At 38.0% G+C, this 13,042-nt stretch overlaps 1 protein-coding gene across 1 annotated transcript in view; it reads right to left on the bottom strand.

Moving 5' to 3' along the window:
* BET1 (Bet1 golgi vesicular membrane trafficking protein) overlaps positions 1-13,042 on the bottom strand; it is a 27,982-nt gene extending 14,940 nt beyond the window's left edge. The window contains exons 1-3 of the mRNA XM_032483989.1: positions 11,884-13,042; positions 7,237-7,361; positions 4,523-4,579 (exon numbers count right to left, since the gene is read on the bottom strand). Coding sequence (XP_032339880.1) covers positions 4,523-4,579; positions 7,237-7,361; positions 11,884-11,902 — 201 coding nt within the window. The 5' untranslated portion in view covers positions 11,903-13,042. The remainder of the gene's footprint in view (positions 1-4,522; positions 4,580-7,236; positions 7,362-11,883) is intronic.

Below are 13,042 nucleotides of genomic sequence, written 5' to 3'. Positions count from 1 at the left end.
AGCAAACTGACAACAACTAAATATTAAAAGGATCATAAAGGAGTGGGTATATAGCTCAGTGATTTAGCATGTGCAAGGTAACACGTACAATCACCTGAACCTCAATTGCAAAAAGGAAAAGAAAAGAAAAGAAAAGGATCCTACACCATGATCAAGTGGGATTTATCCCAGGGATGCAAGAATATTTTTAATATCTGAAAATCAATCAATGTGATCAACTACATTAACAAATTAAATAAAAACATACTGTCATCTCAATAGATGCAGAAAAAGCTCCTGATAAAATTCAACAGAATGAATGAAAAAGCTCTCCAGAAAGTGGGCTTGGGGGAGCCTACCTCAACATAATGAAGGAGATATATCAAAAGCTCACAGCTAATATCATACGCAATGATGAAAAGCTGAAAGCTTTGGTGCTAAGATCACAAATAAGACAAAGATGCTCACTCTCACCACTTCTATTAAATAAAGTACTGGAAATCCAAGCCACAGCAATCAGACCAGGAAAAGAAACAAAAGGGATGCACAATGGAAGAGAAGAGGAAAAACTGTCATTATATGCAGATGACATGATACAACATACAGGAAACCCTAAAGGCTATATACAAAAAATACTAGAGCTAATGAAAGAATTTGGCCAGGTAGCAGGATACTAGGTTAACATATACAAACCAGTGGCATTTCTTTACACTAACAATGAAATATCCGAAAAGGAACGTACAGCAACAATCCCTTTTAAAATTACATCCCCCAAAATAAAATACTTAGGAATAAATCTGACCCTTGAGGAAGTGAAAGACTTACATGCGGAGAACTACAGAACACTAAGGAAATTAAAGATGACTTGAAGAAATGGAAAGATATCCCATGTTCTTGGATTGGAAGAATTAATATTCTTAAAATGGCCATACTACCCAAAGCAATCTACACATTTTATGTGATCCCTATCCACTTACCCAGGACATTTTTCACAGAACTAGAACAAATAGTGGTAAAATTTATATGGAATCACAAGAGACCCAGAATTGCCAAAGCATTACTGAAGGAAAGGAATGAAGCTGGAGGAATAACCCTCCCAGACTTCAGACCTTACTACAGAGCTAAGAAACAGCATGGCATTGGTACAAAAACAGACATATGGATCAGTGGAACAGAACAGAGAGCCCAGAAATAAACCCACCAACTTTTGGTCAATTACTCTTTGACAAAGGAGGCAAGAACATACAGTGGAGTAAAGACAGTCTCTTCAGCAAATGGTGTTGGGAAAATTGGACAGCAGCACATAAATCAATGAAGTTAAGAATACTCCTTAATACCCCCATGCCCACGCACACACAAAACCTCAGAATGGCTTAAAGACCTAAACGTAAGCCAAGACACTATAACCCTCTCAGAAGAAAACATAGGCAAAACATTCTCTGACATAAATCTCAGCAGTGTTCTCCTAGGGCAGTCTACCCGGGCAATAAAAATAAAAGCAAAAATAAACAAGTGGGACCTCATTTAACTTACAGGCTTTTGCACAGCAAAGGAAACCATAAGCAAAACAAAAAGACAACCTACGGAATGGGAGAAAATACTGGCAAAAGATGAGACTGACAAGGGCTTAATTTCCAGAATATATAAACAGCTCATACAACTTAATAAGGAAAAAACAACCCAATCCAAAAATGGGCAGAAGACCTAAACAAGCAATTCCCCAATGAAGACATACCAAGGGCCAACAGGCACAGGAAAAAAATGCTCAATATTGCTAACGATTGGAGAAGCGCAAATCAAAACTACAACCTCACACCAGTCAGAATGGCCATCATTCAAAAGTCCACAAACCATAAATGCTGGAGAGGCTGTGCAGAAAAGGGACTTCTCCCCTTCCCTCCCCTACACTCTGGGTGGGAATGTAGTCTGGTGCAGCCATTATAAAAAATCGCATGGAGATTCCTCAAAAGACTATGTATACACTTATCACATGACGTAGCAATCCCACCCTGGCCATCTATCCAGAGGGAACCGTAATTCAAAAAGATATACCCACCCCAACGTTCACAGCAGCACTATTTACAATAGACAAGACATGGGAAGAGCCTAAATGTCCATCGACACATGACTGGATTAAGACGCTGTGGTCTATTTATACAATGGAATGCTACTCAGCCCTAAAAAGTAATAAAATAACGCCATTTGCAGCAACATGGAGGGACATGGAGTCTGTCATTCAAAGTGAAGTTATCCAGAAAGAGAAAGGAAAATACCATATGATATCACTCATATGTGGAATCTTAAAAAAAGAGAAATACACTTATATATACAACAGAAAAAGACTCACAGACATAGAATACAGACTTCAGGATGCCACGGGGGTGGGAAGGGATAAACTAGGAGTTTGAGATTTGCAGATACTGAGTGGTACATATAAAATAGATTAACAAAGTTTATACTGTACAACAAAGGGAAACATTTTCAATATCCTGTAGTAGCTTAGGGTGAAAAATATGAAAATGAATATATATATATTCACGTATGACTGAAGAATTGTGCTGTACAATGGAAATTGACACAATATTGTAAACTGACAGTACTTCAACTTAAAAAAAAAAATTAAAAAAAAAAAAAAAAAGAATTCTGCCAGGTAGGAGGATACAAGATTAACATACAGAAATCAGTGGCATTTCTTTACCCTAACAATGAAATATCCGAAAAGGAACATAAAGCAACAATCCCTTTTAAAATTGCATCCCCCAAAATAAAATACTTAGGAATAAATCTGACCCTTGAGGAAGTGAAAGACTTACATGCGGAGAACTACAGGAACACTGACCAAGGAAATTAAAGATGACTTAAAGAAATGGAAAGATATCCCATGTTCTTGGATTGGAAGAATTAATATTCTTAAAATGGCCATACTACCCAAAGCAATCTACACATTTTATGTGATCCCTATCCACTTACCCAGGACATTTTTCACAGAACTAGAACAAATAGTGGTAAAATTTATATGGAATCACAAGAGACCCAGAATTGCCAAAGCATTACTGAAGGAAAGGAATGAAGCTGGAGGAATAACCCTCCCAGACTTCAGACCATACTACAGAGCTACGAAACAGCACGGTATTAGACCCAGAGATTGTCATTCTAAGTTAACTAAGCCAGAAAAGGAAACAAAAATACCATCTGATATCACATATAAATGGAATTAAAAAAACCAAACTCATTTACAAACAGAAACAGTCTCATATACAAAGAAAACAAACTTAGTGTTACCAATGGGGAAAGGGTGGGGAAGGCATCAGTTTCAATTTTTCCACATAGTAACTAATATACATAAAATAGATAAACAACCAGTTTCTACTGTATAGCAGAGGGAACTATATTCAATATATTGCAGTAATTTATGGTGAAGAATATGAACATAAATATATTTATATTGATGTATGTTTGAAGTATTGTTCTGTACACCAGAAATTGTCACAATATTGTCAACTGACTATACTTCAATAAAATAAAAGAAACCCCAAATATACAAATAGCTCATAGAGCTTAATATCAAAAACATTTTTCTAAATCTCTAAATATACACTTCTTTAAAGAAGACATTACAGGTAGCCAACTGGGGCCCATGAAAAGATGCTCAATATAGCTAATTATCAGAAAGATGCAAATCAAAACTAGAATGAGGCATCACCTTACTGGGGTTATACCTCAGAATCACCTCGGATGCTTTTTTCAAAATACATATCCCTAGGTCCCTCCCTAAATAGAGGGAGGTACGTAGGATACTTAGAGTGAGAACCAGGTATACATATTTTCAGAAAGTTCCTCAAGTGATCCTAATGCATGACCTTCACAAGGAGATTCCTTTCAGTGCTGTTTCTTTTTGAATAGTACAATATTAAAGGAATGTCGAGAAAGTAGGGAAGGTTCAGGAGTCCGACATCCCACATAAGCATTAGAGAATGGAAAGAGCCTCCAACAAGAAAAGGTGTATGTTACTGAGCTTGTTTAGACTAGAGAAAAAGGCTTGGGAATGTTACTATGTTCAAATCTTACTGACTTGTTCAAAGTGATCCTTAGGAGATCAAGCAAAAGAAACAGGTTTATATTAAGTGAAAGACATTTGGCTGGTTGAATATAAAGTGCTTTTGATTACCTGGCAGTCTATATCCACTGAGACCTTTAACAAGGCTCAAAACAGTCATTTGTCCTGAGCTCTAACAGCGCTTCTAAACACAGGATTAAAGATACAGTGGCTCCCACGTCCTCCTCCTACTTGTATGTGTTAGGCAAGACGCAAAATGTAAAAAATATGGCAAGAATTAATCTCAAGAGCTATTTCAAACCAATTAATAAATGGATAGGAATCCAAGACTTACGATTTTTAAATCTATTTCAATATGGATAAAAGTTAAAACTTATTCCTTATTAACAGGCTAAATTTGAGAACATCAGATCAAGTTTGTTAACCCTCTTAACAAAAAAAGATAAACAGATCAAGTTTGTTAAAGTTAAAATCTTAACCACTTACCATTTCAGCTAATAATTTATTTTGATGTTTAACTTCATGGCCTATTTCAATAGAAAGCTGCAAAAAGAAAGCATATAATTATATAAATGTATTTAAGTGTTAAAGTAAAAACAGTAATGCCACTCTAAGCATAAACATTTTCTCAAATAAAACTGTATTCAAAAAATATAAAATATACTCTCTTATTCTGATGCTTTTCCCACTGAAATTAATGGGAAATAAAATTAAGAATTTCTATTCCTTCCCAACTATGGACATGCCCTGCTCTTCATTTTGATTTCATCTTAATATTCAATTCCATCTTTCAATTTTGGTACATACTTCTGATTCTCTTACCTTTGCAGTCTTTTTTCTCTCTCTCTATTATTCACACAATAGCATTTGTTTGTATCTCTCCCCCTTTACATTTTAAAAGATGTATGCAAATTGCCGTATTATCAATTCAGATCCAAATGTAAGTAGTATTTTCCTAATGAAATGTGACATTAACTTTGAGTATATGCCTAAATTGCTTACTTGTTTAAGTTCTAAAGCTATTTTTCTTTATATGATACTAAATTAGAAAAAAAAATTACGAGTTAGTGCTATCCACATCTTGAATCTATGCAGGAAAGAGGCTGAATCTGAATGAAATACTATAAATGATTATTACAGCTGCTATTCAAACCAAAACCTATCTAATATTTTACATGACAATTTCATCAAAGGCTTCACATCTAAGATATTTGAATAAATACACTACTAAAAACCTTGGCATACCATTGCAAATACTGTCCTCAACTTACTTTATGTGGAAAGCATATGGGATAATATTGACACAAAGACATACTAAAATTCTGTAGATCAGAATATGAGCTTTTCCCCAAAATTTAGCAATTCAGAGAAAGTAAAGCAACTATAAAGCTAGACAGCCCAAATCACCTAGTTCTACAACTGTCATTCGTGCCAAGGAAAGACATTTTCAGGGAAGAAAAAGCTTTCTTTTAAAAAGGAGGCTAAATTATCAGTGTTACATTTTTTAAAAAAATCTTTCAATTTTTAATTCCCTCTAAATGTTTTGTTTTCTAAGTGATTAACATTATACAATAGTGGTTAGTTCATAGATCAACTCCTTTTGATTTAATATGACTTTGACTCATCTCAGAATGTAATAGTCTCCAGGCTGAATACAATTCTGTTTTCCACAGACTAATGAAATGCCAACTAAGTTTTGGCAACGTAAGCTTCTACTGAATGCTCTCTAAGTGTATATATAACATGTTTATTTCAACGCAGACTCAATCACAATAATCACTGTTAGAATTATCTTTCGATAATTCCTTTATTTAATACGTACTAACTCAATATAACTGTAAGGAATTACGTTAGTGCTATGTAGAATATAAAAATAAGTACAATAGAATACCCTACATTCTGGTAAATTTCTTTTACACATAAATAATTCCAGTGCAGACCGTTATACAGTAAGAACTATAAAGTGGTACAAATGGTCTTATGTTCATAAGGAAAAAGACACTTTTATGTGGTGATCAGGTAAAGCCTAGAAAAGGGATGGTGCAATGGGGAGGAGCCTTTCAGATGGGCAAGACTTCAGCCAATGTCAGTGGGGACGGGGTACCTAAAGCAAAGCTCCAGTTACGGGAGCAGGAGAATGACAGCGTGCACAGGACACAGGAGCACTCTCATTTGTCTGGCAGAAAGAAAGCACGTCCACATTCTGCAAGCGTGGGAGGTAAGGTCTGAAAAGCTGGGGACAACCTCTGCAGAACCTATTTGATCACGCTACACAGTGTGAACTTCATTTCTTACACCATGTGAGGCCAATGAAGACTACTGGGAACATAGGATGCAATTTAAAAAATTACTCTAAAAAGACAACTGTGGTCACAGGGTGCAGCTCAGACCAGAACGTGCAAAAAATTAGGAACAGACAGATTAACAGGCTTTCTCAACAGTTCACCTAAGACAACCAGGTGATAGAAATAGAAAAAAGAAGGAAGCTTGGAACTTGGTGCTGATGTGAATGAAGCACAAAGGCAGAAACATGAAAGACTGAGATCTGTAGCTTTCAAGTCGGGAAGAAAAGTCAGAAGCAGCGCTGCTTTGGGGTGGAAGAAGGACTGCTCTGGGACGTTACTGTCACTACCCAAAACAGCTGCAGTTTAAAAAACAAAGGTGTACCATATGTTTTGATTGGCCACATTTTCTAACTTGTGCTCAAATGGTATCTAATTTTGAGTCATGTTGCTAAAACTTACTTGCCATTTCATTAGTCTTTGGAAAATAGAATTGTGTTCAGCCCAGAGACTGTTACATTCTGAAATGAGTATTGTTTTTCATGGTCATTTTAAACAAAAGACACTGATTTGCGAACTAAGCAATATTAGAAAATACAACATTTAGAGGGAAAGGATTAAACTGATTTTTTTTCTAAGCTAAAATATTGATAATTTAGGTGCCTTGTTAGAAGAAAGCATCTTTCTCCTGGAAATTTCCTTCCCTGGTGTGAATGGCAGTTGTAGAAAGTAGTCAGGTGATTTGGGCTATCTAGTTCCATAGCTGCTTTATTGTCTCTGAATTGTTAACTTTGGGGAACTGCACTATGTGGGGAACTGTATTTCTTAGTATGATACCAATAAAAGTTATGAACTTCTAAGTATAAAATATATATGTATATAAATACATAAATTAAGAAGTATATGTTATACACTTACAGATTTTATGGCATTTACTTTGCTTCTCAGACTTTCTGTGAGTCTCTCATTTTCTTCTTCACAGGCACTGTACCCACTGTTAGGATAGCCATAGTTCCCATAGTTGCCAGGAGGTACTCCTTCTCCTGCAAGGATCAGAGTCACAAGCAGAGTTACAGAAAAAATAAGGCACTTTGGAAATCTTGACAGGAAAGAACCGAAAAAGACCCCTGGAGGGCGTTGCAGACCAGCACGTATGTCTATAATATTCACACTCCAAATGAACTTAAAAAATTCATAACCAAATAGAGATCAGAACAATTCTAATACCATCTCTTAAGCAAAGAATACTGAGTTCAGTTCAAAACACATTTATTGACTGCTTACTGACTGCCCACAAGACAATGAAACAGGCACTGATATGTAAGGATACTCAGGATACATTCCCTATTCCATAAAACTACACAACCTTTAACAGATCTAAAAGTACTAACATCAACTACCTACGGAAGAAGCTTGGCTGTGAAGGGAAAGGGAGAAAGGATAATATAGCGGGATGGGGGGAGGGTATAAGCTCCAGTGGTACAGTGCTTGCTTACCATGCATGAGGTCCTGGGTTCAATCCCCAGTAACTCCTCTAAAAATAAACCTAGTTACCTCCCCCCACCAAAATAAAATAATTAAATAATAAATAAAACATAAGGATAATATAGTGGGATGGAGCTCATGGCAAAGGGAGAGTCCTTTACTGGCATCTGCTCCTTTTAAACATAAGACAGTTGGAATAACTCATGGAGACTATTAGCTGAGACTTAAGAGGGCGATTCATTCATTCTTCAATAAGTATTTGAGAAGCTATCATGCATCAGATCCATTCATTGTTCTTTCTAGGTGCTACTTTTTGGAGCTCATCTTCTAGGGCACAGCATTGAGAATACAGGAATATAGTCCTAGCCACTGCCCAATATGGTACTTGATACTCATCAGGCAATCCAACAGGTGGAGTGAGCTTTCAACAGTGAATGCTGACATGCTGGAGGACTGAGAGGAAAGCATAGTTGAGGGTGTTATCTAATTGCAATTTTTAAAAAACAACTGACACTATCAATTTTCTCATTAAAAGAAAAGCCTGTCTTTGAAGAATGGTGGTCATTTGGGGGGAAAAAAAAACAGTAAAGAGAACAACGGAGGAAAGTGACTAGGACTACACAAGATTACTACAGGAATAAAACAATCCTGGCTGAGGCAATATGCTGTAGAGTGATTTTTCTCCCAGATGCATGATTTTTTCTGCAGAAGAACTTATGAGCTTGAGTTAGTCCAGAAGCTGGATGGTTGGACTGATTCATCGAGAGTTGGAGGTCTACAGCTTTGGGGCTGCTGAAGAACAGAGCCCCAAGACATTCAGATTCCTTGCCAAAAGAATGGGTGAAGATGTGGAATGTGGGTACTAGACTGGACAAGGATTGAAGTAGTGTCAACAGAAACCTGAGAATATAGAGGAAAGGGATGATGCAGAAACTAGTGTCTCCATAAACTCAAAAGATGGATGGATGGCAGTGACAGTAAGAGATGGAAGGACAGGAAGTAGCAGGCAGCACTGGTTATTGAAGGAGGGTGAAATTGAAGCCCTTTCAAGGCACAGCACAAGTCTCACTTTCTCTAAAAAGTAAAACTCTCACCTTTGAATTCTTATAGCTGTGACTATACATAACACTAATATCACACTAGACTGTACTCAAAGGGCAAAAACTAAATTCTGCTCATGGCTATATATCCCCCAGAAACATACACATACACACAGTAAGGCACACTCAATAAATACCTGTAAATGAGTTATTAATGAACAGAAACTGAATTTACTGTTATTCAACTTTGAATGTGCCTGTCTTTGTCAATAATGGACTCATAAGCGTCTCTGAGGGCAGAGGCAGTGTCTCATCCTTTTCTAGATCCCTCTGTACCTAATGAGTACTTTACATGTACCAGACAATCTCCACCACCACAAAAACCACAACAAGATGTTCAACAAGTATGTTCCTGAGGAGAGTCACATTCCTCAAATTTTCCCTCAACTGCTGACACACTATCCACAAAGCTCTCGAAATGTGCTTTTAGAAAAGGACTCATGTCACCTAGACATATTTTCCTTCACTTCACAATTAAAATAATCATTTAAAGAATGCATTCTCACTGTATTAATCAGTGATTCTCTGTACAAACTCTAATAAGTAACAAAATCCTTAAAAGAAAAATGTCCTCATGTTTGATGTGACTAAGGTTCTGCATATATAGCACTTGTCCAATTAAGTCATACTGACTGGCTGATTTGAATCACCTGACAACTTCACCAAGGACTTCATTTTCAAATTAATGCCTATTTGTTTTATTTCCTTTATTATTATTATTTTGGGCCTGTTTTAATTTCTAGAGTTCTTCCATACTGTTCCATGTATTAAAAGTGGAATTCTAATTTAACTCATTGCCCCGAAATCTTTCAATGCACATTTCTTCTATTTAATAGAGAATAGACAATTTTCCCTCACACCATCATCCACCTCCAATAGTAAATAAATACACAAATAAATAAAATAATAGGAGTTGTTATTCCAAACCTAGCCACTTCTATTTGTGTGACTTACTGCTATGAAGAGCTGTGGGAAAGCTAATGAGTGCCAAAGATGATCCTCAGCCCTGGTCCATAAGACAAATGCTACTTCTGGATAGTTTCTATCAATACTTGAACCAGATCATTTAGAGTCGTGTGAAAAGTGGAAGCTTCTCTACATGAACAACTATTGGATTCACAATTCCAAGTTTAAAATTCCAGGTCAATATATACTGATACTTAAAAAAATAAAATAAAAGGCAAGGGAATAAAGCCCTTGTCACATCATGTCACATCATACCAAGGTAAATTGCAGCAGCAGCCACTTAAGTAATCACCTTTCCTCTCCACTACAGAAGAGCTTAAAAAACAAGCACAAACTCAATCCTAGAGAATTTAATTAGTCAGGACTGGGGCCCGGGTATCAATTGCCTTAAAGGCTTCCAGGTGATTGTAATGTACAGTCAGCTGAGAACCACCACTTCTTGAGGCCCCTTCCTGCAATCTATCACGGCACACTGCTGCACAAAAACATTCAGAGGGGCCCAAGGACCTCCTGATGACACTCACGCTGCTTGGCCTGGCACTCAAAGGTCTCCACAATGTGGTTTGGTTCCATGTCTCCCACTTCAACCAAACTGGCTTAATCATAATCCCTTAAGCACATCATTCATAATTCTAGATTCTAGTCCTACAACTGTTTTTGTTGTTATTGTTGTTGTTGGCGGACAGGGTCATCCCTCCAACTGGAATTTACCTCTCCTACTCTTCATTATTCAAGTTTTAGTTCAAGTTACCAACTCTCCACAGAGTACCGAGTGCTCTGTCTCAGAAACCCCTGAGACGTTCCCTGCTTGTAGCAACTTATCTGGTATTTGGATGTCTAGCTACCACTTGTACATGCTCCTACTCCTCAACGAGACTGGAAGCTTTGGGGAGCACCAACAGGGCCATGGACGACTGTATACCTAGACCTTACACAAGTACACAGTAAATGTTTGTTGTCATTAGTATTGATAAAAAGGAAAAACATTTCAGCATATAAAACTCAACTTGCTCAAAATGTGTTCTTTTTTCTCCACAATTTACTTGGCCAACTTTCCTTCTATGATCCAAGTATTCATAAAAACTACATTTTTCAAAAGCTGTTTCTCATATTGCAATCTACCCATCAATGTATGTGCCTAGAGTTACTGGCAATTTTCATTCATTTTAAACACCTGAAACTTTTGAAAAACTTTTTTTTTCCATCTTACTATAAGAACTGAAAAAGGTAACTTTTTTCAAGCATTTCATATATTTTCTCAGGTATATTGATTTAGCAGGGTTCCCTCCCCGCCACTGTCTCTTAATAGCTTCAGAACCAAAAAATGCTGTTTTAAGGGCTGTTATAACAGCCCATTAGAAGTGCCTGTGCCTAATTTAGTCTTGCTGCTTGTCGAACCTGCTTACTATGCCAAAAGGTCAAGAACAAAAGCTAAATCACCAAGCATTACCACATTCTACTGCCTTAAAAGTGAAAAAAGGCTCAGATAAGAAAGGTTCTGAGTAAAATGGCCTTTGGCCCCGATATTACATACCAAGGCCTGTAACAGTAATGACAAGTACGTTTACCTTTGTAATTCGCTGTTATCAGACTAGTAAGATTATTATTAGTGTGCTTCACATGAAACACTCACTCTTTAAATTTCACTCCTGAAGAAACTAACGTCCAGGTCTAGTAAAGAGAAACCGAAGACGGACTTTGGGAAACTCGGCAGTTCCACCATCATGCTCAGTCAACTATACTAACAAACTCGACTACTAAATTGGCACCTGTACGTATCCTCCCCTCCTCCACTAGGCTTACAAACTTGGGACTGAACCAAACTTAAGGAAACCCCCAGGATCTGGGACAAATGTGTTTCCACTTGGCACCGCCTCCTAAGACACCTCCATACACCCCGCTTTCTGGCTCAGATTTCATTAACGTGAGACCGGTCTGATTTCCTCCCCCGTCCCCGCGCCCAGCACCCCCAGTTCTAGGGCCCCCGAAATTCGAATCTCTGCCCTCTTCTTACCCAGGCCTGTACGCCTCATCCTGCTAGAGGAGCGGGAGAACAGGCAGGCGGAGCAGTGGGTAGCAAAGGGCCAGAGGCCACCCGGACCGCGTCCTAGTTCCAGGGCCCGGCGAAACACCAACTTCTTCCCGCGAAACGCCACGACATCAGTGGCGTCTAAACATCGCGCTGGTTGATGGCGTCACTCAAGGCGCTTATCGGCGCTCTGCGAGGCGGCTTGAATGGCATTCTGGGAAATGTAGTACCAGGCTGAGGCCGGGAGCCTGGCAGGGGCGTGGTGTGAGCCTGGCTCCAGGAGCTGGCGGGGCTTCCGGGAGAGGAGCGTGGACTGCCGCGTGTGACTTCGGGTCTGGGGCTACGCCCCCTGGGGCTTGCTCTCAGTTGTCCGACCCCGAATTTAACCCAGTAGAACTGCCCTTCCCAGACCTAGGGAGGATGACTAACTTCTCTTTCCCGATTCCGCCTCTCACTTCCTCTCACCTCGAGTTAGTTCAGGGAAAGTAAAAAAAACTTGGATAAAATTTCTGATCTCACACATATATCTTCTGAGACTGAAGATTTAGTTCCCTGTTACTGGATTGGTAGCATTTCTAGAGAGAACAATGGCTATTAGTTGTTAAGGGACAGAAGGAACCCATAAGGTCCCTCCCACTTAGACCTTTTTTAACTTACACGAAGGATACCGAAATGCTGTTTACGTATAGTAATGTGAATTTAAAAGTTGAAAAATTTGTTGGATGGGGTGGAGTGGTACTGGAATCGGGGTTAGTCCTAGAATTTCATTTTATCTCACAGGATTATCGTGAGGACTAAATGAAATAACTTAAAAAAAAATCTGATACCTAGTAGAGCTCAAAAACCTCTGGGTGTTTGCAGTTAGGGATAATCTCCATACTAGAGATTTCTGAAAATACTCTCTCCGATCATTTAGTGTTTCCTCATAGTTTCCCAATATGAAACTGACTATAGTAGCAACAGAATAAATCTCTGCCCTAAGGTTGTTTTTGTAAAATACACACACAAAAAGTTTTTTAATAAAAGCTATTAACCTGGGAAATAAATTAAATCCAATGGCGTTTTGAGAGGAAAACACTCTTCATAAAAATAAACCACCCTCTCTAAAAACATTGGAATTAAGTGAAGATTGTATCAGAGGCAA

Source organism: Camelus ferus, chromosome 7, assembly GCF_009834535.1.
Source record: "Camelus ferus isolate YT-003-E chromosome 7, BCGSAC_Cfer_1.0, whole genome shotgun sequence".
Classification (NCBI taxonomy): domain Eukaryota; kingdom Metazoa; phylum Chordata; class Mammalia; order Artiodactyla; family Camelidae; genus Camelus; species Camelus ferus.
The sequence above is the reverse complement of the archived record's forward strand: the minus strand, read 5'-3'. Positions and strand labels throughout refer to the sequence as shown.